Raw genomic sequence first — 27,660 nt, 5'->3', positions numbered from 1 at the left:
TAAACTTCTGACCCACTGGGAATGTGATAAAAGCTGAAATAAACCATTCTCTCTACTATTATTCTGACATTTCACATTCTTAAAATAAAGTGGTGATCGTAACTGACCGAAGACAGGGAATTTTTACTAGGATTAAATGTGGAGGAATTGTGGAATTTTCAGGAATTGTGAAAAACTGAGTTTAAATGTATTTGGTTAAGGTGTACGTAAACTTCAGACTTCAACTGTGTGTGTGTGTGTGTGTGTGTGTGTGTGTGTGTGTGTGTGTGTGATTTGCAGGTAGAAATGTTCACATGTTTAACCTTTTTTTGTTTCCATTGCTTCAGTCTTTTAACTGCGGACTTTGGCTTTCCTTTTGCGAGGGCAAACCGGAACTCCCGATTTCTAACACATATGGACCCAGAACTTAATCGCACAGCTGACCAAATTACGTGAGATTCTAGTTCTTGGTTGATTACACACTTTTTTGTTTTTGTAGAAAAGTCACTGCCAACAAACACTTATAGTATTTATAAAGTATAAATAGCCCACACTTAGATGAGGCCACACAAATATTTAACTAATGATTAGTAAATGTTTTATAAGGAACAATATTAATAATCTTATGAATCATTATTAAACACTTTAAAAGTTGTTTATAAATGTGGGAATAACCAGGTTACTAACATTTACAAATGAGTAATGATTAATCATTTATGAATAAATGACTTGCTAATTAATTCATAAATAAATGCTTTATTATGTGGAGCTATTATAAAGTGCTATCAATATTTTGAACATTTTGCAACTTTGGGGAATTACACAAATGTTGCACATCTTACATTTTGTGACCTTTTTTTAATTGCCTTTCCACAACTGAGAGGACATGATTTTTCCGCAGTATCCATACCACAGCACACTGTAATAGGGTCTGCATGACTCATGATTCCGCACAAGGCAACTCGCCTTTGTGCTTTCCTAACAGTGTAGAATTATTTTAATCGAACGTATCAAAGATGAGCAATGCATGTCGTACTACCATTCTCTGGACTTCTAACAACATCCAGATACGCTTTCACAGGCCAGTAAATCCAGACCGAACAACATGGAATAACCTCATTAGCCTCTACTGAATTTATCCTAGATTACTGCATACCAATTGAAAGGATGGAAAATGTGTATCAGCATTAGCCTACGTGTGGAACCTATGTAAAGGTATGGACGAGTGTATGGAAAAAGACATCTGTTTTAGAATCGCGCCATGTGTTAGTGCTGTCTTAAACATGAAATAAGAGGAGGCAAATATTTGGCTCTTTTCGACGCTGCTGTTAAGTGGCACGCCACTTCTAGGAATCGTTATCGCTCTCGCATGAACTTTAGTAACACAGGTCAGTTGCATGTGTGGATGCAGTGCCATAAACCCATGGGGTTATTTACTTGGAAGCGTGTGGGAATGGAAGTTAGCAGACCCCCCCCCCCCCACGCTTGATGTAGCTCTTGCAATATTTTATTTGTTGTGATTATATGAAGCAATAGAATGAGGAAAGATAACTAAAACCCTGTCTGTCTTCCAGCTAAATGTATAGATCAGATCCTCCTCCAGAATCCCTGTGCTTGAGAAGCACTGACTTCTTATTGCACGCACTATATACTTTGGATCCTCTCTTATGAAAGCCAGGCTCTAAATGCAAACATTGTTACCTGATAATATCCAGGGAGACTTAAATTGCCTTACTGCTTTACATTGCTGTTGTGTAGGTGGACCTTTGTCTTTAGGCTGTACTATGGACTTCCAGAAGGTACGGCGTTGGTAGAAGGTGATTTACAGTATAGATGGACACTTTTTACATTTTTTTTTATATAGCAACGCTGACAATATTACTCCAGAATTTTGGGAGCACCACAAATTTTTCTCTGTCCCCTGAGCTCCCCACAAATGCTCCTTTTGGAGCCTTTCACATTAGAATACTGGTATCGCTTCTGCACTTCACAAAAGTTTACAAACTTTAAAAGGTAAACTTTTTTTTGGGACCGCTTTTAGCTTATTTTTAATATACTTTCCCAGAAACGGAGACGTGTCCCTCTTGACAACAATGATTTGCGCATTCTGAATTGGGTTCAATTACTTTTTTTATTCTGTCACCCTGGACTGCTGTTTCCTGTTTCACTTGCGACTGTTTCCTTAAATTTAAACGGGGTGTTTCAGGGCATAAACGACTCAGGCAGATTGACAGTAAAATGGGATGGGTTTCTTTATTTGCCGACTCAATACATTAACACACAACTTGTGAAAGGAAGTGCCAAACAGATGCCATACATAATGCGGAGAAAGATTTGTGTTTTTTGAATGAATGAGGTTTGTGGAGCTAAATTCTTATTTTTGTGTATTGAACCAATATCTGATCATACTTGGATACAAGCAGTAGTTATTGCTTTCAAGCATGTTATCGCTACTTTAGCCCTAACCTCTAGCCTTGAGGTGACTCAAAAAGTGTATGTATTGACAGCAGCTAGCAAACCTCAACACACTGCCACTGATGTTAATTGGCAGGAATGTGGACAATTCCAAGTGGAAGGTCAAGACTGAATATTTTAACAGTCCCCCATTTCCATTTTGAGTGATTCACCTCCCACCCCCATCTGACTACTAGTAGCAGATGTTTTTCATCTTGACATTTTCTGCACATTTTCTAAGCTATGATTTACTGCATGTCACTGGGACCCACTTAGATTCACAAAGTAAATTGAATCAAGGTTCCATATGTGAATTTAGGATATTTAAGTGGTCGCAACTTGTGACACCTTCAATAAACCTGCACTACCGGTCAAAACTTTTAGAACACCTACTCATTCAAGGGTTTTCCTTTCATTTGACTATTTTCTACATTTGTAAAATAATAGTGAAGACATCAAAACTATTATATAACACATATGGAAACATGTAGTAACCAAAAGTGTCATGCAATATATTTAGATTTGTTTATTTGGGTTTCTTCAAATAGCCACCTTTGCCTTGACAGCTTTACACACTCTTGGCATTCTCTCAACCAGCTTCACGAGGAATGCTTTTCCAACAGTCTTGAAGGAGCTGCTGAGCACTTGTTGGCTGCTTTTCCTTCACTTTGCAGTCTGACTCATCCCAAACCATTTCAATTTAGTTGAGTTCGGGGGATTGTGGAGGCCAGATCATCTGATGCAGCACTCCATCACTGTCCTCCTTGGTCAAATAGTTCTTACACAGCCTGGATGTGTGTTGGGTCATTGTCCTGTTGAAAAACAAATGATAGTCCCACTAAGCGCAAACCAGATTGGATGGTGTATCGCTGCAAAATACTGTGGTAGCCATGCTGGTCAAGTGTGCCTTGAATTCTAAATAAATCAGACAGTGTCACCAGCAAAGCACCCCCACACCATAACACCACCACCTCCATGCTTCACGGTGGGAAATACACATGCAGAGATCATCCGTTCACCCACACCACGTCTCACAAAGACACAGCGGTTGGAACCAAAAGTCTCCAAAAAAATCTCAAAGATTTCCACCGGTCCATGCAAGTCTCTTCTTATTGGTGTCCTTTTAGTAGTGTTTTCTTTGCAGCAATTCAACCATGAAGGCCTGATTCACGCAGTCTCCTCTGAACAGTTGATGTGTCTGTTACTTGAACTCTGAAGCATTTATTTGGGCTGCAATTTCTGAGGCTGCTAACTTTAATGAGCTTATCCTCTGCAGCAGAGGTAACTCTGGGTCTTCCATTCCTGAGGCGGTGCTCATGAGAGCCAGTTTCATCATCACGCTTGATGGTTTTTACGACTGCACTTGAAGAAGCGTTCAAAGTTCTTGAAATGTTCTACATTGACCGACCTTCATGTCTTAAAGTATTGATGAACTGTTGTTTCTCTTTGCTTATTTGAGCTGTTCTTGACGTAATATTAACTACATTTTTTAACCAAATAGCTGTCTTCTCTACCTTGTCACAGCACAACTGATTGGCTCAAACGCATTAAGAAGGAAAGAAATTCCACAAATTAACTTTTAAGAAGGCACACCGGTTAATTGAAATGGATTCCAGGTGACTACCTCATGAAGCTGGTTGAGAGAATGCCAAGAGTGTGCAAAGCTGTCAAGGCAAAGTGGCTATTTGAAGAATCTCAAATATAAAATATATTTTGATTTGTTTTACCCTCCTTTTTTTCTTGGTTACTACATGATTCCATATGTGTTATTTCATACGTTTGATGTCTTCACTATTATTCTACAATGTAGAAATAGTACAAATAAAGAGAAACCCTTGAATGAGTAGGTGTTCTAAAACCTTTGACCGTTAGTGTATTAACATCATTCCCGTAGATGAATTGGTTCTGAATGAATAAGCCAGAAGAACAAATTGTAAAAGAGCGCACACTGTACGCTCTGGTTGAGGATTACGGTTGATCCGAGCATTCTGACCTAGCCAGTTAGCTTGGGTGCTTGACTGCTGTTAACGTTGGCTAACTTGCTAGCTACTTCCAGACACAAATGCCTCTCAGAGCTGGTTAGGCTGTTTTATGTTATCCAGAGCGTTGGTGACTAACTGTGCTACTGGCAACAATTTTTAATTGCGCTTTTTTGCCAACATTTACTGACAGTGGCCATATTCAACGGGTGCTGAGCGTTCATAAATTCGTCAATTCTGCACTCTGGCACTCAGATGAGTGCTCTGAATTCGGGGTAGATAGCCAGTTGTCGCAGTGACATCATGAACATTCCATTGAAATGGTTACTTGCATAGTGGAGTCTTAGTTTAGACATGTAACTAGTTAAACAATTAACCATAATCCCAACTCACAATGTTACTTACTACCCTGCATGAAGCTGCAGGTAGCTAACCAACCAGGTTCAATGTTAGCTAGCTAACATTAGGCTATAACTAGCCATGCAAATGGCACTGAGATACATTTATGATCTGTGTAGTAATATTATTTGTAACGTTAACTAGCGATCCAGCTAACTTGAAATGAAGTTCGCCTTAACTTGAAATGAAAATGATTTTCTGACTAAATTAGAATTGCTTAATATCTGAAAATGTAGCTTGCAAGACCATCTTCTCCCTTTGTCATGGATGCCATGGTTGCCCTTAGTTTGAATATGTAATCTGGAGACAGGTATTTTATACAATAGCCTTTTGTGTGTTCTCTTTTCGACTCCCTCTGCATAATTGCAATCAAATGGCAGAATTTTCTCCCTCCTTATCTGTCATACTTTAATTCAACTGGGGGCATTCCACTGATCTCAACTCGGTACTCCAAAAAGTGGAGAGCAACATTGTTGACGCGCGACAGACGCCTAGTTTCCTGATACGAGTCACATATCTATATGTTTGTGTGTGTGTAATAAATATATATATATTACACACACACACACACACACACATATATATATTACACACACACACACACACACACACACACACACACACACACACACACACACACACACACACACACACACACACACACACATATATATTACACACACACACACACCCACTTCGAGGGCATTATATCTTTAATACAATGGGTTACCAACATACTCAAATAATAGACATATTTTCATGAAACTTTATTTTGATTAATTTATTCATACTACTTCATCCTTCCACAAGATATAGTCCCGACACAAATTTGCATTTGTTTAAGCTGTTTTCTAGTGACATTTATTTGGAATCATGGCATAGTGGCAAAATGTGCTCAATTGTCAGGACGGTGTTGTTCGGAGGGTTAAAATACAGCTAACGCAATCACTTCAAAATGAAGCTGGAAAGACTGCAAACTAGCTGCACTTTTTTATTTCGTTTAATCTTTTTTTTATTGACATTTCTTTATATATATCCATATAAATGATGCCAGCTGATTCATGATTTCGACTGGCTGAGAAACGCTGCCTGCCTGCCAATAATGTATTGTCCCGACTCCCGACACGTTCATTACTATGGGACAGCTGGAGATCGAATTTGAATATTGAAACGATGTTGCAAATGTCGGCGAGACAGACCGCAAGGTTTATGCAAATCTCTGCTGTTAGTCTAAAAGATGTGAGATAATATCTAGATGCTTTTTACAGTGGAGATCAGGTGTATAAATTGTCAGCATTCAGGATTAGACCCACCCGTTGTATAATGCACAGTAACTTTCTGAGCTTGCTCAAATTTGTAGATAGTTCTGAATTCTCAGATTAACAATTTTAAAGGGTATATTAGTGTTTTTAAAAAGCACTTTCTCACTGATTTCAACAACAAATAAATCCTAGGAATAAGCATTTTTGAGTGCAATACTCCTTTTAACATCTTAAAGATGGTTTATAACCCAGTGCAACTTTGTGCTGCGTCTAGTGAGGTGACGTAAGAGGAATCCTGAATGTGATTGCTGACCAGATCTGGGATAACTATAGTTTTAACTCTGCTTTGTGGAAAGTAACTATTTTTTTTCAGGGGTGACCAAATGGTTACTTTGGTGGTGACTACAACTACTTGAATACAGATCCCCAAAGATTACTTGAAAACAGAGCTGAGAAAGCAACTACTTTTCTGCAACTATTAGATTTGTTACCTTCAACTAAAGGCAGGACTGTATCTTTATCAGGACCCCCGAGTGGCGCAACATCTCAGTGCAAATGGCGTCACTACAGTCCCTGGGTCGAATCCAGGCTGTATCACATTCGACCGTGATTGGGTGTCCCATAGGGTGGTGCACAATTGGTCCAGCGTCGTCCGGGTTTGGCCGGGGTAGGCCGTCATTCTAAATAAGATTGACTTGCCTAGTTAAATAAAAATGTATACAAATCTGGAATTGCATGTTGAAGATGGAATGAATAGAGCACACACGATCTCCTGACAGTCATATTTGATGAACACAATACATTTCAATCTGAACATTTTGTAAATGTCCATTCTCCTGACTGTCCATAGCCCAAGGTATACATAATCCATGCAAACCGATGATATTCTGTAAGATTAAGTATAAATAAGTTGTTATGCTCAGCTACTGTATGACTCTTTCAACATGCCGCAAACAATTTCTTTGATACCTAAAAATACTGCAGAGTAATTCAAAGCCATTTGCAAACAGCACATTGGATGCTTAGCGAAAACAACTTTGATCCTCTGTCCATTTGAGGGTAAGTGTTCTTGTCGTCTTGTCATCTTTTTTTAAAGGGATACTCTCCTCAGAATACAAACTAACATTTTCCACATACCTTGGATGTAGTTGATTCAAGAAGGCAGTTTTGAGATTTCCTTTTGACACTTCAGCCATATTTTGTTACTGTTAGCATTTTCGGTAACACTTAACATTAAACAGTTCTTTTAATAAAATGACTTCTGGAGCAATATTTAATAGCAAGTTGTTGCATAATACTTTCATAATTGCATTTTAATTGCATAGCAATGAGCTGAGCGTTACATACTTTACACGAGGAATAGGTTCTGTTCCTTGTTCCGCTTATTATGCATTATAAAGCAAAGTATTGTGTAAGGAAATGTTGCTATTGTAATCAGTTACTACACATGCATAAGAACTTGATGTCAAGTGTTAGTTTATTACCTTATGTCTCATTCATTTTGATAATGTATTCCATGTCCCTCGTATTTAAGTCTAGGCTATAGACAGTTGATTGTTTAGCAACAAAGCTGACACGTGTGCAACTGTGGACCAAAACAGACTGGGTTGTCAAAGACTTTTGATAACATGTAAACTATATTTAGTCTCCAAATGTTTATTGAAAGCATAAATACATTTGCACAATGAGCACTCTTTGTCTCTCAAATACGTTACCCTTACAATTTAAAAAAAAGTTTTGTAACTGCGGTATTTTGGTTGCAGTAATTGCAGAATAACTGCAGCCATAAAATATATATTTTTTTGTTTTCAAATAACTTGCATATATTCAAATACCTCCAAATATATTATTTGGTTTTCTGAGAGTTATTCAAATTACTAAATTGTTTTTCTTAGATCTGTATTTGAATGTCAAAATAGTTTTAGTTGAAACTCTAACTATATTCGACTAAAGTTGGCGTTATCAAATAAACTACTAAATGCAATTATGTCCTGTCCAGGTCTGTTGCTACATTCTTAGAGACCTTGAGTGAGATACCTTTGTGTTATGTTGGATATGATAATATACCATTTCTTAATTGGCTTAATTGGTTTCTGGTCCTTGCAGGTATGATGATAAGGCAAAGAAACACCTGGAACGCTATGACCTCCAGACCAAGCTGGCCTCTGATCGAGATGTGAGAGAGCCCGAGAGGCGGCTCTGTCAGGTCTCCCCGCTGAGTCGGCCCCAGGGCCAGAAACGCAAGGTCCTGCCTTCTAACCAGCCGGTCCTAGACCAGCTCTTCTTTTCCCAGTCCCAGAAAAAGAGGAGCCCTGGGCCAAAGCCCTCACAACCGCTATCGTTCAGTGTGGTTACCCTCAGGCAGCGGCTTCATCGCCTCTCGTTCCAGAGCAACCCAAGACCTCAGGGCCTCCGGCTTGTAAACCGCTTGGCCTCTCAAAGCGCCTGGGTCGTTTTATGTGGTAGAAAGCTCATGTTGTTAAATCCATTTCGGGTGGAGGAGGCCTTGCTGTTTAAGAGACTTCTGGAGAATAATATACTTCCAGCAGCGAGCCTGCAGAACCCGATACAGTTAACAGATAGGTGAGAAATCTGAGTGATACGTTACCCAACAGTGAAATGTGAACATTGACCCAATCTTGTTCTTCGCTCATAAGTTTATTTCATAAAGCGTTATATAATCTAGTCATTATGTAACACTATCTGGTACCATCTGGTACCTGCTATACAGTAATTATAAATTACTGGGTAGAATTGTAATTTTATAATTATACTGAACAAAAAAATATAAACGCAACATGTAACAATTTCAAAGATTTTACTGAGTTACAGTTCATGTAAGGAAATCAGTCAATTGAAATAAATAAATAATGTCCTAATCTATGAATTAAACATGACTGGGCAGGGGCATGGCCTGGAAGGGCACTGACCCACCCACTTGGGAGCCAGTCACACCACTGGGGAGTTAGGCTCAGCCAATCAGAATGAGTTTTCCCCCACAAAAGGGCTTCATTACAGACAGAAATACTTCTCAGCATCCTGGAGGTGAAGAGAGCCCGGGTGTGGGCTGGCATGGTTACACGTGTTGTGAGGTTGGTTGGATGTACTTCCAAATTTTCTGAAGAGACATTGGCTTATGGTAGAGAAATTAACATTCAATTATCTGGCAACAGATAGTGGACATTCCTGCAGTCAGCAATGCCAATTGCATGCTCCCTCAACTTGAGACATCTGTGGAATTGTGTTGTGACAGAACTGCACATCTGTTTGTAGATTTTTATTGTCCCCAGCACAAGGTTATCTTGGTAAAAGATAAATGCTCACTAACAGGGATGTAAATAAATTTGTGCACTAAATTTTAGCAAAATAAGCATTCTGTGCGTATGAAACATTTTTGGGATCTTTTGTTCCAGCTCCTGAAACATGGGACCAACACTTTACATGTTGCATTTATATTTTTGTACAGTGTACATGATTACTTTAGGGATCATTGTCCCATGTGGTACCAGGTATAGATTTGTTGTCCTTTGTTAATGCAATATGTACTTGTCTTTTTTTTAGTATCCTAGGGGGTGCTGAGTATACTCAGTCTCTCTGTACAATGGAGAAGGGAAGTCCTGAGCTGAGAGGAATGGCCATCTTCTCTGATCCCAGGCTTGTGGCCAACGGGTTTCAAATCACACTCACTCCAGGTAGGGTAGAATATATGAATTAAATAGATTTTCATCATTGGTTGTTTAGTTGACAAATAGCCATATTTAACTTCTTGTAACTATCCATCCCGGATCCGGGAGCTTTGTCATCAACTACAGTAATTAGCATAACGCAACGGACAAAAAATATTTTCTAGAAAATATTTATATTCATGAAATTATAGTGAAACACAGCTTAGCCTTTTGTTAATCGCCCTGTCATCTCAGATTTTGAAATTATGCCTTTTACAGCCAAAGCAAGACAAGCATTTGTGTAAGTTTATCGATAGCCTAGCATAGCATTATGCCTAGCTAGCAGCAGGCAACCTGGTCACAAATCAGAAAAGCAATCAAATTAAATAGTTTACCTTTGAGCTTCGGATGTTTTCACTCACGAGACTCCCAGTTAGATAGCAAATGTTCCTTTTTTCCAAAAATATTATTTTTGTAGCCGAAATAACTCTGTTAGTTCTTCACGTTTGGCTGAGAATTGCGGTCACGACAATGCCGAAAAGCGTCACGTCTGGAGGAAACCTGGCTCGATCGCTACGTTGAAGCATGGTGGTGACAGCGTCATTCTGTGGGGATGTTTTTCAGGGACTGGGAGACTGCTCTCTTAATCTTTCCCTCGATCCTGACCAAAGTACAGAGAGATCCTTGACGAAAACCTGCTTCAGAGCGCGCTCAGGACCTCCGACTTGGGTAAAGGTTCACCTTCCAACAGGACAATTGCCCTAAGCACACAGCCAAGATGACGCAGGAGTGGCTGAATGTCCTTGAGTGGCCCAGCCAGAGCTCAGACTTGACCCCAATCGAACATCTCTGGAGAGACCTGAAAATAGCTGTGCAGCGACGGTTCCCATCCAACCTGACATAGCTTGAGAGGTTCTGGAGAGAAGAATGGGAGAAACTCGCCAGATAAATTCAATCTATTTTGGGGGGGGGTACGTGTGATTAGCAGATGTTGCTGTTGTAGTGAAATGCTTGTGCTTCTAGCACCCACAGTGCAGTAATATCTAAGTAGTATCGAACAAATTACTCAACATATATACACAATACACATCTAAGTAGGAATTAATTAAGACTATATACACTACCGTTCAAAAGGGTCACTTCGAAATGTCCTTGTTTTTGAAAGAAAGCAAAAAAAATGGTAAATTAAAATAACATCAAATTGATGAGAAATACAATGTTACATTGTTACTGTTGTAGATGACTATTACAACTTTTTTCCCCCTCTTCACAGAACAGCATAAACTGGCTCTAACCAGAATAGAAAGAGCGGGAGGCCCCGGTGCACAACTGAGCAAGAGGACAAGTACATTAGTGTCTTGTTTGGGAAACAGACGCCTCACAAGTCCTCAACTGGCAGCTTCATTAAATAGTACCCGCAAAACACCAGTCTTAACGCCAACAGTGAAGAGGTGTCTCCGGAATTCTGGCCTTCTAGGCAGAGTTGCAAAGAAAAGGCCATATTTCAGGCTGGCCAATAAAAATAAAAGATTAAGATGGGCAAAAGAACAGACACTGGACAGAGGAACTCTGCCTAGAAGGCCAGCATCCCGGATTTGACTCTTCACTGTTGACGCTGAGACTGGTGTTTTGCGGGTATTATTTAATGAAGCTGCCCTGTTTCTCAAACTAGACACTAATGTACTTGTACAACTGAGCAAGAGGACATCGGGGCCTCCCACTCCTCTTTCTATTCTGGTTACAGACAGTTTGCGCTGTTCTGTGAAGGGCGTCGGACACAGCATTCTACGAGATCTTCAGTTTCTTGGCAATTTCTGGAGTGGAGGGAAGCAAAATCCAAACTGGCATCCATTGACACTTTTTTTTGAGCAAACTCAGTTTAGCTGAATGCTGATTGGCTATTATTATTTTTTCATTTGTTGCTAGCTACCGTTAGCTGGTAAACGTTAGTTAAGGGAGGCCAAATTCAGCAAGCAATGCAGGTGTAGAAGCACGGTGGCTAGGAAAAACTCCCTAGAAAAGCCAAAACCTAGGAAGAAACCTAGAGAGGAACCAGGCTATGTGGGGGTGGCCAGTCCTCTTCTGGCTGTGCCGGGTGGAGATTATAACAGAACATGGCCAAGATGTTCAAATGTTCATAAATGACCAGCATGGTCGAATAATAATAAGGCAGAACAGTTGAAACTGGAGCAGCAGCACGGTCAGGTGGACTGGAGACAGCAAGGAGTCATCATGTCAGGTAGTCCTGGGGCATGATCCTAGGGCTCAGGTCCTCCGAGAGAGTGAGAGAAAGAGAGAATTAGAGAAAGCACACTTAAATTCACACAGGACACCGAATAGGACAGGAGAAGTACTCCAGATATAACAAACTGACCCTAGCCCCCCGACACATAAACTACTGCAGCATAAATACTGGAGGCTGAGACAGGAGGGGTCAGGAGACACTGTGGCCCCATCCGAGGACTCCCTCGGACAGGGCCAAACAGTAAGGATATATCCCCACCCACTTTGCCAAAGCACAGCCCCCACACCACTAGAGGGATATCTGCAACCATCAACTTAGCATCCTGAGACAAGGCTGAGTATAGCGCACAAAGATCTCCGCCATGGCACAACCCAAGGGGGGCGCCAACCCAAACAGGATGACCACATCAGTGAATCAACCCACTCAGGTGATGCACCCCTTCCAGGGACGGCATGAGAGAGCCCCAGTAAGCCAGTGACTCAGCCCCTGTAATAGGGTTAGAGGCAGAGAATCCCAGTGGAAAGCGGGGAACCGGCCAGGCAGAGACGGCGAGGGCGGTTCGTTGCTCCAGAGCCTTTCCTTTCACCTTCCCACTCCTGGGCCAGACTACACTCAATCATATGACCCACTGAAGAGATGAGTCTTCAGTAAAGACTTGAAGGTTGAGACCGAGTTTGCGTCTCTGACATGGGTAGGCAGACCATTCCATAAAAATGGAGCTCTATAGGAGAAAGCCCTGCCTCCAGCTGTTTGCTTAGAAATTCTAGGGACAATTAGGAGGCCTGCGACCAGAGAGCATCAGATCGATGGCCTACATATACAGACAGAGGGGTGCTGTTTCACTGGCTCGAATGCTTTCTCCGGGGAGATGCATTGAGCCTCATGCGAATTGAAAGAACATTTCGAAACACGGAGAGACGAAATATACAATTAACATTTTTTGTCAAATATATTGGTCAGCATTTCCCTGGTCCTGGTAATGCAGTTGGACCCAGTGAAAGTTTGTTGACTTGTTAAAAAGGATTCAAGGTTGTTGTTTAAAAAACATTTTTTAACCTATTCGATGACTTCAATGTTTTCATGTTTTCCTGGTCCTATCCTTTCATCTTACTTACTTTCTCTCGCTGGTACATAAAACTGCATTTTACAGCCTACCCTTTCCTTCTGTTAGAAAATGGGCCTTTTTATTATTCCTTGATTCAAGCTGTTTAAAGGTCTGAAGGATTGTGCAATTCAATTTAACAAAGGTTGGGCTCATTGGATGTCATTAATGTCATAGTTCACAAATAATTTAGAAATGTCAAACATAAGAGCTGGAGTTCAGGATTATGGTAAATTATTTCTGTCAGTATTATTTTAGCAGTGGATGAGAGGGAAAAAATATAAAATTTCTCCCCAAAATGCTTCCATCATATGCAACATATTTAAAGTTATTCAAGGTTCTGCATTACTTTGTATGGAAGTGGGTTTTCAGTGTTCAACATTTTCAAGTAACTTGTCTAGGTGCTGACTTGGGACCGAATTCCCTCTGGGGGGGGTTAACGATGATAAATCCATCCCATTATCATTAGTCATAGTCCCTTGCCATCAATGCTTTAAATGTGGAGGGGGGAAATTCCCATCAAGATTCAGACAACTGATTTACCATTTTTATTAGCTTTTCAATGTTTTGATTTTCCGTCAGTGTTTGTGTACGGGTATATTTCTGTTTTTCATATGACATCCACAGTTTCTCTGCATTGTAATGTGTATATGTTCACTATTAATAGTGTTAGATGGTACTGAACAGTCTCAAATACCTTGAATGGCTGTGAAAGCTAAAGCAAACTACTCCCCATCCCCCTTGTCTTCAGTTGGTGTGACCTTATTTTTTTCTTGCTGTTGAAAAGTGCAAAAGTCCTTCTCCAAATCCTGGTTGTTTTTAGTGCCGGTATGGGTCACCTTAGTTGACTTTGGCATTTTGCCAGGCATTTTGCCAGGCATTTTGCCCTCACAGTGGGTTTGTACCACAGTGTGCAGGTGAAGATAATGGCTGCCCTTTAGAGAGGGAAGAATTTCCAAGTATTTTTGTTGCCAATCCCAGCAGGTGGGTGTGAATGTGAGACTGGGTAGCCAGGATGGAGCGATTGCCAACGGTAGTAGCAATATCAGATTTTTAACAGTAATGTAATATTGCTCACATTTCTGGTCATAGGAAAATGAGTGGTATTGGTATTATAATGGTCACAGTGGTTGTTGTCTCCGAGGTCTCTTAGAACTTAAGTTGTGCTATGTTCTATCCTACAGAATAGCTGAGTGGCAGCTTGTTGCTTATTGACACAAATTTGATCCTTTGCCAGTGCGGCCCCTATTACATTTGCTTTCCTTTCGCCAATGTTTTTCCTCATTACTGAGTGATTAATGCATGGCGACTGTGTTGTCTTGAGTCACCTGCCACTGCAAGTACTTAACCCATATCATCTTGATGTAATAGAGAAACCTACGTTTTGTGTGTCATGTGATTCCGATGGGTTCAACACAAATATTTGTTCACATGCAAGGGTTTTGCCTCATAGTAGCACACAGGGTTGGAGTAACTGATTACATGTGTTTTAAAGTTACATGGAATCTGATGGAAAGATGGCACCAACAGAGAAGGGCGACATTTTAAGAGTTCCAACCCAACTTTGCTATTTATCAACTTTTTTGTGTTGGTTTTAACTTTTTTTGGTCAACGTTCATACTTGTAACACATATGGCCGCCACACACACACACTTCTTTACATCAGATTGACAGTTACTAATCTCGATTTTGACTTTGAATCCGACTTCAATTCTGACTCCGCTGTTCCCTTGTTCATACCCCATTCCTTTGTGTCATGGGCTACCACAGAGGGTGTGGACACGGTAGACGAGCCGGCATCCTGGTGAGATTGAGACGAAGAGAAAACCGACTGGCACACTATTGGCAAATGTCCAGTCACTTGAGAATAAGATGGAGGAGACTCGTGAAGAAGCTCATATCAGAGAGTGAAACGTGACTGGATGACTATGTACATAGAACTCAGTGGTTTCTCCATGCAGCGGCACGATCGGATGAAGGCAGCCTCGGGCAAGTCCAAAGGGGAAGAGGTGTGCCTCTTCATAAACAACTGGTGCACTGCTTCCAGTGTGAAGGAAATCTCTAGCTTTTGCTCACCTGATATAGAATACCTCATGGTAAGCTGCAGACCCTTTTATCTACCAAGAGTTTTCATCCGTAATTATCATGGCTGTCTACATCACTCCACAATCCCACACCTCTGACACTCAACAAACTGTATGGGGGCAAAAACAAACAAGAAACCACTAGACCAGAGGCAGCGTTTCTGGTGGGTGGAGACATTAACGCGGGCAGACCTTAAAACCATTCTACCTAACTTTTACCAACACGTCTCCTGTGCCACTAGGGGCACAAACTTTAGATCACTTTTATATTCTAGCCACAGAAACTCACACAAGGCCCTCCTTCGTCCTCCCTTTGGCCATATCTGACCACGACTCTATTCTCCTGCTTCCTGATTACAAACTAAAGCTCAAACAGGAAGTACCAGTGACACGATCAATACGGAATTGGTCTGATGAAGCAGAAGCGAGGCTACAAGACTGTTTTGCAAGGGTCAGTGCTATCCGGGATCCTTGGGACGTCACTACCCTAAACCTAATGTTAACCCCTACCCTAAACATAAGATAAGGAAACTGTTATTTCAAAACATTTTACCATGTATTTAGCCCCTTGGGCACTAAAATAAAATATCTCCATGTCTACTTCATTTTTTATACTGGTACCGGGGAACTTCAGACGAGTCTTGTGAGGCTTGTGGGCGTATTAGGTTCGGCCCATTCGATGATAACCTCGGACAGGGCCAAACAGGAAGGCTATAACCCCACCCACGTTGCCAAAACACAGCCCCCACACCACTGGAGGGATATCTTCAACCACCAACTTACCATCCTGAGACAAGGCTGAGTATAGCCCACAAAGATCTCCGCCATGGCACAACCCAAGGGGGGGCGCCAACCCAGACAGGAAGATCACATCAGTGACTCAACCCACTCAAGTGACGCACCCCTCCTAGGGACGGCATGAAAGGGCACCAGTAACCCAGTGACTCAGCCCCTGTAATAGGGTTAGAGGCAGAGAATCCCAGTGGGAAGAGCGGTACTGGCCAGGCAGAGACCGCAAGGGCGGTTCGTTGCTCCAGAGGCTTTCCGTTCACTTTCACACTCCTGGGCCAGACTACACTCAATCATATGACCCACTGAAGAGATGAGTCTTCAGTAAAGACTTAACTTGTTATGGCTGCAATCCCACTAACGGGATAAGTGTCATCAACAACCGCTGAATAGCATAGCTCTACATTCAATAAGTATTACTATAAATATTTATATTCATGAAATCACAAGTGCAATATAGGAAAACACAGCTTAGCCTTTTGTTAATCCATGTGTCGTGTCAGATTTTGAAAATATGCTTTACAGCGAAAGCAATCCAAGCGTTTGTGTAAATGTATCGATCGCACGACAAAACATTAAGTACACTTAGCATCAGGTAGCTTTGTCACGAAAATCATAAAAGCAATCAAATTAATCGTTTTACCTTTGATCTTCAGATGTTTTCACTCGCGAGACTCCCAGTTACACAACAAATGTTCCTTTTGTTTCATAAATATTATTTTTATATCCAAAATACCTCCTGTTTGTTTGCTGCGTTATGTTCAGAAATCCACAGGAAAGAGCGGTCATGACAACGCAGCCGAAAATTCCAAATGGTTTCCATAATGTTCACAGAAACATGTCAAACTTTTTTTAGAACCAATCCTCAGGTTGTTTTTAAAATATATAATCGATAATATATCAACCGCAAATGCGCGAGCAAAACTCATGTGACCACTTTGACGCAATGTTTTCGTTCTGGCTCATTTTTCAAGATAAAAGCCTGAAACTATGTCTGAAGACTGACACCTTGAGGAAGCGATAGGAAAATGAATCTGGTTGATATCCCTTTAAATGGAGCAAAGGCAGGCTATGGAACATGGAGTTTTCAAAATAGAAGCCACTTCCTGTTTTGATTTTCCTCAGGGTTTCGCCTGCACTATCAGTTCTGTTATACTCACAGACAATATTTTGACAGTTTTGGAAACTTTAGAGTTTTCTATCCAATACTAATAATAATATGCATATATTAGCGACTGAGGAGCTGGCTGTTTACAATGGGCACCTTTTCATCCAAGCTACTCAATACTGCCCCTGCAGCCATAAAAAGTTAAAGGTTGAAACAGAGTTTGCGTCTCTCACATGGGTAGGCAGACCATTCCATTAAAATGGAGCTCTATAGGAGAAAGCCCTGCCTCCAGTTGTTCGCTTAGAAATACTAGGGACAATTGGGAGGCCTGCGTCTTGTGACCGTAGCATACGTGTAGGTATGTACGGCAGGACCAAATCAGAGAGATGGGTAGGAGCAAGCCCATGTAATGCTTTGTAGGTTAGCAGTAAAACCTTGAAATTAGCCCTTGCCTTGACAGGAAGCCAGTGTAGGGAGGCTAGCACTGGAGTAATATGATAATTTTTTGGGGTTCTAGTCAGGATTCTAGCAGCCTTAGTGCTAAATAACTGAAGTTTATTTAGTGCTTTATCCGAGGTAGCCGGAAAGTAGAGCATTGCAGTAGTCTAACCTAGAAGTAACAAAGCATGGATACATTTTTCTGCATCATTTTTGGACAGAAAGTTTCAGATTTTTGCAATGTTACGTAGATGGAAAAAAGCTGTTCTTGAAACGGTCTTGATATGTTCGTCAAAAGAGAGATCAGGGTCCAGAGTAACGCCGAGGTCCTTCAGTTTTATTTGAGACGACTGTACAACCATTAAGATTAATTGTCAGATTCAAAAGAAGATCTCTTTTGTTTCTTGGGACCTAGAACAAGCATCTCTGTTTTGTCCGAGTTTAAAAAGAGAAAGTTTGCAGCCATCCATTTCCTTGTGTCTGAAACACAGGCTTCTAGCGAGGGCAATTTTGGGGCTTCACCATGTTTCATTGAAATGTACAGCTATGTGTCATCCGCATAGCAGTGAAAGTTAACATTATGTTTTCGAATGACATCCCCAAGAGATAAAATATATAGTGAAAACATTAGTGGTCCTAAAACGGAACCTTGAGGAACACCGAAATGTACAGTTGATTTGTCAGAGGACAAGCCATTCACAGAGACAAACTGATATCTTTCTGACAGATAAGATCTAAACCAGGCCAGAACTTATCCGTGTAGACCAATTTTGGTTTCCAATCTCTCCAAAAGAATGTGATCGATGGTATCAAAAGCAGCACTAAGTTCTAGGAGCACGAGGACCGATGCAGAGCCTCGGTCTGATGCCATTAAAAGGTCATTTACCACCTTCACAAGTGCACTCTCAGTGCTAATACCAGACTGAAGCATTTTGTATACATTGTTTGTCTTCAGGAAGGCATTGAGTTGCTGCGCAACAGCCTTTTCTAAAATCTTTGAGAGGAATGGAAGATTCGATATAGGCCGATAGTTTTTATATTTTCTGGGTCAAGGTTTGGCTTTTTCAAGAGGCTTTATTACTGCCACTTTTAGTGAGTTTGGTACACATCCGGTGGATAGAGAGCCGTTTATTATGTTCAACATAGGAAGGCCAAGCACAGGAAGCAGCTCTTTCAGTAGTTTAGTTGGAATAGGGTCCAGTATGCAGCTTGAAGGTTTAGAGGCCATGATTATTTTCATCATTGTGTCAAGAGATATAGTACTAAAACACTTGAGTGTCTCTCTTGAGCCTAGATCCTGGCAGAGTTGTGCAGACTCAGGACAACTGAGCTTTGAAGGAATACCTAGATTTAAAGAGGAGTCCGTAATTTGCTGTCTAATAATCATGATCTTTTCCTCAAAGAAGTTCATGAATTTATTACTGCTGAAGTGAAAGCAATCCTCACTTGGGGAGTGCTGCTTTTTAGTTAGCTTTGCGACAGTATTAAAAAGAAATTTCGAATTATTTTTGTCCTCTGACGTCCTTTGGTAGGCAGAGGGAGTCTGGAAGGGCATCATGGAATCATGGAATCTTTGTTTTGTCTGTGAATTTATAGCATGACTTTTGATGCTCCTTGGTTGGGGTCTGAGCAGATTATTTGTTGCAATTGCAAACGTAATAAAATGGTGGTCCGATAGTCCAGGATTATGAGGGAAAAACATTAAGATCCACAACATTTATTCCGTGGGACAAAACTAAGTCCAGATTATGACTGTGACAGTGAGTAGGTCCAGAGACATGTTGGACAAAACCCACTGAGTCGATGATGGCTCCGAAAGCCTTTTGGAGTGAGTCTGTGGACTTTTAAATGTGAATATTAAAGTCACCAAAAATTTGAATATTATCTGCTAAGACTGCAAAGTCTGATAGGAAGTCAGGGAACTCAATGAGGAACGGTGGATATAGCCCTGGAGGCCTGTAAACAGTAGCTATAAAATGTGATTGAGTATGCTGCATAGATTTCATGACTAGAAGCTCAAAAGATGAAAACGTCATTTTTATTTTTTGTAAATTGAAATTTGCTATCGTAAATGTTAGCAACACCTTGGGAGATATGGTCACTAGTGTAACCAGGAGGTGAGGCCTCATTTAACACAGTAAATTCTTCAGGCTTAAGCCATGATTCAGTCAGGCCAATCACATCAAGATTATGATCAGTGATTAGTTAATTGACTATAATTGCATTTGAAGTAAGGGATCTAACATTAAGTAGCCCTATATTGAGATGTGAGGTATCACGATCTCTTTCAATAATGACAGGAATGGAGGAGGTTTTTATCCTAGTGAGATTGCCAAGGCAAACACCCAACCCAGGTCGAGGCACAGACATGGTCTCAATGGGGATAGCTGAACTGACTCCACTAAGCTGGCAGGCTGGCTAACAGCCTGCATCACAATTCCAGTGGGTCAGAAGTTTACGTACACTAAGTTGACTGTGCCTTTAAACAGCTTGGAAAATTCCAGAAAATGATGACATGGCTTTAGAAGCTTCTGATATAGGCTAATTGACATCATTTGAGTCATTTGGATGTGTACCTGTGGATGTATTTCAAGGCCTACCTTCAAACTCAGTGCCTCTTTGCTTGACATCATGGGAAAATCCAAAGAAATCAGCCAAGACCTCAGAAAAAATTGTAGACCTCCACAAGTCTGGTTCATCCTTGGGAGCAATTTCCAAACGCCTGGAGGCACCACGTTCATCTGTACAAACAATAGTATGCAAGTATAAACACCATGGGACCATGCAGCCGTCATACCTCTCAGGAAGGAGATGCATTCGGTCTCCTAGAGATTAACTTACTTTGGCGCGAAAAGTGCAAATCAATCCCAGAACAACAGCAAAGGACCTTCTGAAGATGCTGGAGGAAACCGGCACAAAAGTATCTATATCCACAGTAAAACGAGTCCTATATCGTCATGAACTGAAAGGCCGCTCAGCAAGGAAGAAGCCACTGCTCCAAAACCGCCATAAAAAAGCCAGACTACAGTTTGCAACTGCACATGGGGACAAAGATTGTACTTTTTGGAGAACTGTCCTCTGGTCTGATGAAACAAAAATAGAACTGTTTGGCCATAATGACCATCGCTATGTATAGAGGAAAAAGGGGGAGGCTTGCAAGTTGAAGAACACCATCCCAACCGTGAAGCATCATGTTGTGGGGGTGCATTGCTGCAGGAGGGACTGGTGCACTTCACAAAATAGATGGCATCATGAGGTAGGGAAATGATGTGGATATATTGAAGCAACATCTCAAGACATCACTCAGGAAGTTAAAGCTTGGTCGCAAATGAGTCTTCCAAATGGACAATGACCCCAAGCATACTTCCAAAGTTGTGGCAAAATGGCTTAAGGACAACAAAGTCTAGGTATTGGAGTGGCCATCACAAATCCCTGACCTCCATCCCATAGAAAATATGTGGGCAGAACTTAAACAGCGTGTGCGAGCAAGCTCTGTCAGGAGGAATGGGCCAAAATTCATCCAATTTATTGTGGGAAGCTTGTGGAAGGCTGGAAGCTTGTGGAAGGCTACCCAAAACATTAAACAATTTAAAGGCAATGCTTCCAAATACAAATTCAGTATATGTAAACTTCTGACCCACTGGGAATGTGATGAAAGAAATAAAAGCTGAAATATATAATTCTCTACTATTATTCTGATATTTTATATTCTTCAAATAAAGTGGTGATCCTAACTGACCTAAGTTTACATTTACATTTACATTACATTTAAGTCATTTAGCAGACGCTCCTATCCAGAGCGACTTACAAATTGGTGCATTCACCTTATGACATCCAGTGGGACAGTCACTTAACAATAGTGCATCTAAAACTTAGGGGGGGTGGGGTGAGAGGGATTACTTATCCTATCCTAGGTATTCCTTAAAGAGGTGGGGTTTCAGGTGTCTCCGGAAGGTGGTGATTGACTCCGCTGTCCTGGCGTCGTGAGGGAGTTTGTTCCACCATTGGGGGGCCAGGGCAGCGAACAGTTTTGACTGGGCTGAGCGGGAGCTGTACTTCCTCAGTGGTAGGGAGGCGAGCAGGCCAGAGGTGGATGAACGCAGTGCCCTTGTTTGGGTGTAGGGCCTGATCAGAGCCTGGAGGTACTGAGGTGCCGTTCCCCTCACAGCTCCGTAGGCAAGCACCATGGTCTTGTAGCGGATGCGAGCTTCAACTGGAAGCCAGTGGAGAGAACGGAGGAGCGGGGTGACGTGAGAGAACTTGGGAAGGTTGAACACCAGACGGGCTGCGGCGTTCTGGATGAGTTGAAGGGGTTTAATGGCACAGGCAGGGAGCCCAGCCAACAGCGAGTTGCAGTAATCCAGACGGGAGATGACAAGTGCCTGGATTAGGACCTGCGCCGCTTCCTGTGTGAGGCAGGGTCGTACTCTGCGGATGTTGTAGAGCATGAACCTACAGGAACGGGCCACCGCCTTGATGTTGGTTGAGAACGACAGGGTGTTGTCCAGGATCACGCCAAGGTTCTTGGCGCTCTGGGAGGAGGACACAATGGAGTTGTCAACCGTGATGGCGAGATCATGGAACGGGCAGTCCTTCCCCGGGAGGAAGAGCAGCTCCGTCTTGCCGAGGTTCAGCTTGAGGTGGTTTAGGATTAAATGTCAGGAATTGTGAAATACTGACTTTAAATGTATTTGGCTAAGGTGTATGTAAACTTACGACTTCAACTGTAATTGGCGACCCAGGCAAGGCAGTCATTAGAGAAACCAAGGCTGTTGAGTCTGCCAATTTAAGAATGCGGTGATTGACAGAGTCGAAAGCCTTATCCTTAGCCTATGGTCGATGAAGCTGCACAGTGAAGTAATATATAATAATGAAGTCTTTTATCGGTGGCGGTTATGATATCGTTTAGGACATTGAGCGTGGCTGTGGTGAAGCCGGGACCAGCTTGAAACCAGATTGCATAGCGGAGAAGGTACAGTGGGATTTGAAATGGTCAATCATCTGTTGATTCACTTGGCGTTCGAAGACTTTAGAAAGGCTGGGCAGGATTGATATAGGTCTGTAACAGTATGGGTCTAGTGTCTCCCCCTTTGAAGAGGGGGATGACCGCGGCCAGTTTCCAATCTTTAGGAATCTCAGACGATACAACCGAGGTTGAACAGACTAGTAAATAGGGTTTGCAACAATGGTGGCGGATCATTTTAGGAAGAGATGGTACAGATTGTCTTGCCCAGCTGATTTGTAGGGATCCAGGGGGCTTGGGCCAGTTGCTGCAGGGGGTGCAGAGATGTTGCCTGGGGTTGGGGTAGCCAGGTGGAAAGCATGGCCAGCCGTAAAGAAATGTTTATTGAAATTCTCGATAATCATGGATTTATCAGTGGTGACAGATTTTCCTAGTCTCAGTGCAGTGGGCAGCAGAAAGGAGGTACTCTTATCCATCGACTTTACAGTGTCCCAAAACCTTTGGGAATTAGTGCGTTGTCTGCATAGCAGTAAAAGTTGAGTGTTTCTGAATGACATCACCAAGAGGTAACATAATGACTTCAGTTGTACAACTGAATAGGTATCCCCCTTTCCCTTCCCTTTCCCTACATAGTGAAAACAATAGTGGTCTTATAACGGAACCTTGCGGAACACCGAAGCGTGCCATTGATTTATCAAAGGACAAACCATCCACAGAGACGAACTGATGAGATCTAAACCAGATAAGAACTTGTCTGTATAGATCAATTATTTTCCAATCGCTCCAAAATAATGTGGTGATTGATGGTGTCGAAAGCGGCACTTACTTGACCCTGCTTGTCATGTATGAACGTTTAAAGTTAGGTGCGTGGATATGAAAACCAGTCAGTATCTCGTGTGATCACCGTTTGCCTCAAGTGGCGTGACACGTCTCCTTCACATAGTTGGTCAGGCTGTTGATTGTGGCCCGTGGAATGTTGTCTCACGCCTCTTCAATAGCTGTGCGAAGTTGTTAGATATTCGCGGGAACTGGAACACGCTGTCGTACTCGCCGATCCAGAGCATCCCAAATGTTTGTTTCACTCCTGCAAGGTCTTAGTAGCTTACAGGAAATTTGTACAGATCTTTGCTACATGGGGCTGTGTGTTATCATGCTGAAACATGAGGTGATGGCGGCGGATGAATGGCATGACAATGGGCCTAAGGATCTCGTGACGGTATCTCTGTGCATTCAAATTGCCATAGATAAAATGCAATTGTGTTTGTTTTCCGTAGCTAGTGCCTGCCCCTACCATAACCCCATCGCCACCATGGGCACTCTGTTCACAACGTTGATATCGGCAAACCGCTCGCCCACATGAAGCCATACACATGTATGTGATTGTGAGGCCGGTTGGAGGTACTGCCAAATTCTCTAAAACAATGTTGGAGGCTGCTTATGGTAGAGAAATTAACGTTCAATTTTCTGGCAACAGCTCTGTTGGACATTCCTGGTGTCAGCATGCAAATTGCACACTCCCTCAACTTGATATCTGTGACATTGTTGTGTGACAAAACTGCGCATTTTAGAATGGCCTTTTATTTTCCCCAGCACCAAGGACTACTTGTGTAATGATCATGCTGTTTAATCAGCTTCTTGATATGCCACACCTGTCACGTGGATAGATTATCTTGGCAAATGAGAAATGCTCACTGATGGGGATGTTAACAAATTTGTGCGCACAATTTTACAAGCTTTTTGTGCGTATGGAACATTTCTGTTATCTTTTATTTCAGCTCATTAAACATGGGACCAACACTGTATAATTTTTATTCTACAACATTGTATGCCATTAGGATCATTTTCCGCCTCAATATTTTGTTTCCAGTCTGCAAAGACATCGTAATAGTCATTTAGCACTCTATTTGGTCCCTTGGTTGTTTTACTTGGACCCCAGTATGGGTGTAAATCACAATATTTATTTATTATTCTTTCCTGGATAGTTGTTAGTGTCTAGAGTATATTAATCCTTGTTTTCTGCTTTCTTTGGCCAGGGTCCTCGTCCACTGAGAGACATCTGGAAGTGACAGCGATGGCCGACTGCGTGCCTTTCCTCGGTATGGAGGACCTCAGGGAGATCCTTACAGCTGTTCTGCACAGGAATGCTAAGACCGTACAGGAGTGCCGGCCGCTAAAAGTCACCAACTACCTTCAGGTGTGAAACTAACATTGATTCATGTACCTGAAAATAAAGCTCACTTACACAATAATAAATGTATGTGTGAATATACAGTGCCTTCAGAAAGTATTCACACCCGTTGACTCTTTGCACATTTTGGTGTTAAAGCCCGAATTTAAAATGTATTCAATTGTAGTTTTTTTGGGGGTCACTGGCCTACACAAATATCCCATAATATCAACGTGGAATTATGTTGTTAGAAATGTTTACAAATGAATTAAATATGAAAATCTGTACTGTATTGAGTCATTCAACCCATTTGTAATGGCAAGCCTAAATAAATTCAGGAGTAAACATTTGCTTTAATAAGTTGCAATGATAGTGTTTAACATGATTTTTGAATGATTACCTCATCTCTGTACCCAACACATACATTATTTGTAAGGTCCCTCAGTCGAGAATGAATTTCAAACACAGGTTCAACCACAAAGACCAGGGAGGTTTTCCAATGCCTCGCAAAAAAGGGCACCTATTGGTAGATGGGTAACCATAAAAAAGCAGACATCGAATATCCCTTTGAGCATGGTGAAGTTATTAATTACACTTTGGATGGTATATCAATACACCCAGTCACTACAAAGGTACATATGTTCTTCCTAACTCAGTTGCCGGAGAGGAAGGAAACCACTCAGGGATTTCACCACGAGTCCAACGGTGACTTTAAAACCGCTACAGAGTTTAATGGCTGTGATAGAAGAAAACTGAGGCTGTATCAACATTGTAGTTACTCCACAATACTAACCTAATTGACAGAGAGAAAAGAAGGAAGCCTGTACAGAATATTCCCAAACATGCAAACATGCATCATTTTTGCAACAAGGCACTAAAGTTATACCGCAAAAAAGAATGTGGCAAAGCAATCACTTATTGTCCTGAACACAAAAAGTGTTCAAAACACATTAAAGTACCACTCACCATATTTTCAAGCATAGTAGTGGCTGCATTGTGTTATGGGTATGCTTGTAATCGTGTACATGTTTTCACATTGTCATTATAGAGCAGGGGTGGGCAACTCCAGTCCTCGAGGGCCTGATTGGTGTCACACTTTTTCTCCATCCCTAGCAAACGCAGCTGATTAATCAAATTGCATTCTAAGCTGAAGATCATGATTAGGTGATTATTGTTCACTGGGGGAAAACTGTGACACCAATCCGACCCTCTAGGACTGGAATTGCCCACCCCTGTTATAGAGTATTGTGTGTAGATGGGTGAGAAAAAACATTGATTTAATGCATTTTGAATTCAGGCTATAACACAACAAAATGTAGAATAAGTCGAGGGGTATGAATACTTTCTGAAGGCACTGTGTGTATACATAAGGTTCCTATACTGTACTTTCCTGGCGGTAAATTGATGTGAAGGTTTTGAAAGCCCTTTATCATGTAATGAAAGTGGAGATTGAGTCAAGACTGGAACACTCCAGTCCGAGTCCCATTGAGACCCAGACCCTGTATATTGACACCATGATGAGACCAAGACCAATTCATTGTGATAAAACGAGACCCAGAGAAATAATACATTCTCTCTAAACATTTGGCATCTGGCTTCCACATTTAAAAAGCAAGGTAAGTAAGAGTAGCCATGTCCAAACCTGAATGGGCCCATGGGGCAAAAGCCTACCTCTTGTTTGTATTATAAAACAGCTTGATGTACAAGTACACCACCTGGACAGGATGCTAGTCTGTCACAGGGCCTAACCACAAATCCATCTCCCCAACACCCAACCATCCAATCTCAGGGCAGATACTCTTACCCCCAAGGCCACTGAGTTGGCCAGAAAGCAAGGTGGTGCATCTTGACCACATGAGTTTAGAGACTACAAAAAAACAATGTTATTTTCTGATACTATGAGCCGAGATCAAGACCCAGACCAGGATAGTGGTGCCAAGAAGCAGACACCCAATGTCAACATCAAGACCACTAGATCAAGACTCTATCTCTAGGTGAAAGCCAAATATACTCACTATGTTGCCTTTAATGCATGATGGTGTGTTCCGCTTGAAGGGAGAAGCTGTTCGACTGGCCCGTCAGCTGCCTGTTACCCTTGCCAAAGAGGATGTAGAGAACATACTTTTGCGGATGCAACAGCAGCTAGAGGAGACCAGCCAAGCCTGCATCCATGGACAAGCCTTTTTCCACCACCTTTCTGACATTCCTGACACCGAACAAGAGGCGCTGAAGATCATGTCCAATATTTTGTAGCTTTGTTATCTTTTGTTACCTTTTCCATGGAGGTATAGAGCTAGTTAAAACAAACCCTGGATAAAGTGCATTCGGAAAGTAATCAGACCCCTTGACTTTTTCCACATTTTGTTATGTTACAGTCTTACTCTAAAAGGGATTAACTTGTTTTTTGTTCATCAATCTACACACTACACCATAATGACGAAGCAAAAACAGGTTTTTAGACATTTTTGCAAATGTATTCAAAATGAAACACTGAAATAGTACATTTACGTAAGTATTCAGACCCTTACTCAGTACTTTGTTGATGCACCTTTGACAGCGATTACAGCCTCATATTCTTGGGTATGACGCTACAAGCTTGGCACACCTGAATTTTGGGGGGGTTTCTCCCTTTTTTCTCTGGAGATTCTCTCAAGCTCTGTCAGGTTGGATGGGGAGCGTCGCTGCACAGCTATTTTCAGGTCTCTCCAGAGATGTTCGGGTTCTGCCCGGGTTCTGGCTGGCTGGCATTGAGAGACTTGTCCCGAAGTCACTCCTGCATTGTCTTGGCTGTGTGCTTAAGGTCGTTGTCCTGTTGGAAGGTGAACCTTTGCCCCAGTCTGAGGTCCTGAGTGCTCTGGAGCAGGTTTTCATCAAGCATCTCTCTGTACTTTGCTTCGTTCATCTTTCCCTCGATCCTGACTAGTCTCCCAGTCCCTGCCTCTGAAAAACATGGTGCCAGGTTTCCTCCAGACGTGACGCTTGGCATTCAGGCCAAAAAGTTCAATCTTGGTTTTATCAGAACAGAG

General features: G+C 41.8%; 1 protein-coding gene across 4 annotated transcripts in view; it reads left to right on the top strand.

Annotated features, from left to right (window-relative positions):
* The window catches only part of pms1 (PMS1 homolog 1, mismatch repair system component), a 54,910-nt gene extending 27,401 nt beyond the window's left edge, over positions 1-27,509 (top strand). For all 4 annotated transcript variants that reach the window (XM_046359954.1, XM_046359937.1, XM_046359928.1 and 1 more), the window contains exons 10-13: positions 8,180-8,656; positions 9,635-9,765; positions 24,501-24,661; positions 26,690-27,509. In XM_046359954.1, coding sequence (XP_046215910.1) covers positions 8,180-8,656; positions 9,635-9,765; positions 24,501-24,661; positions 26,690-26,887 — 967 coding nt within the window. In that variant the 3' untranslated portion in view covers positions 26,888-27,509. The remainder of the gene's footprint in view (positions 1-8,179; positions 8,657-9,634; positions 9,766-24,500; positions 24,662-26,689) is intronic.
* The last annotated feature ends 151 nt before the right edge of the window (positions 27,510-27,660 follow it).

Source organism: Oncorhynchus gorbuscha, linkage group LG01 (genome assembly GCF_021184085.1).
Source record: "Oncorhynchus gorbuscha isolate QuinsamMale2020 ecotype Even-year linkage group LG01, OgorEven_v1.0, whole genome shotgun sequence".
Lineage (NCBI taxonomy): Eukaryota > Metazoa > Chordata > Actinopteri > Salmoniformes > Salmonidae > Oncorhynchus > Oncorhynchus gorbuscha.
This window is presented reverse-complemented; position numbering and strand designations above follow the sequence as displayed.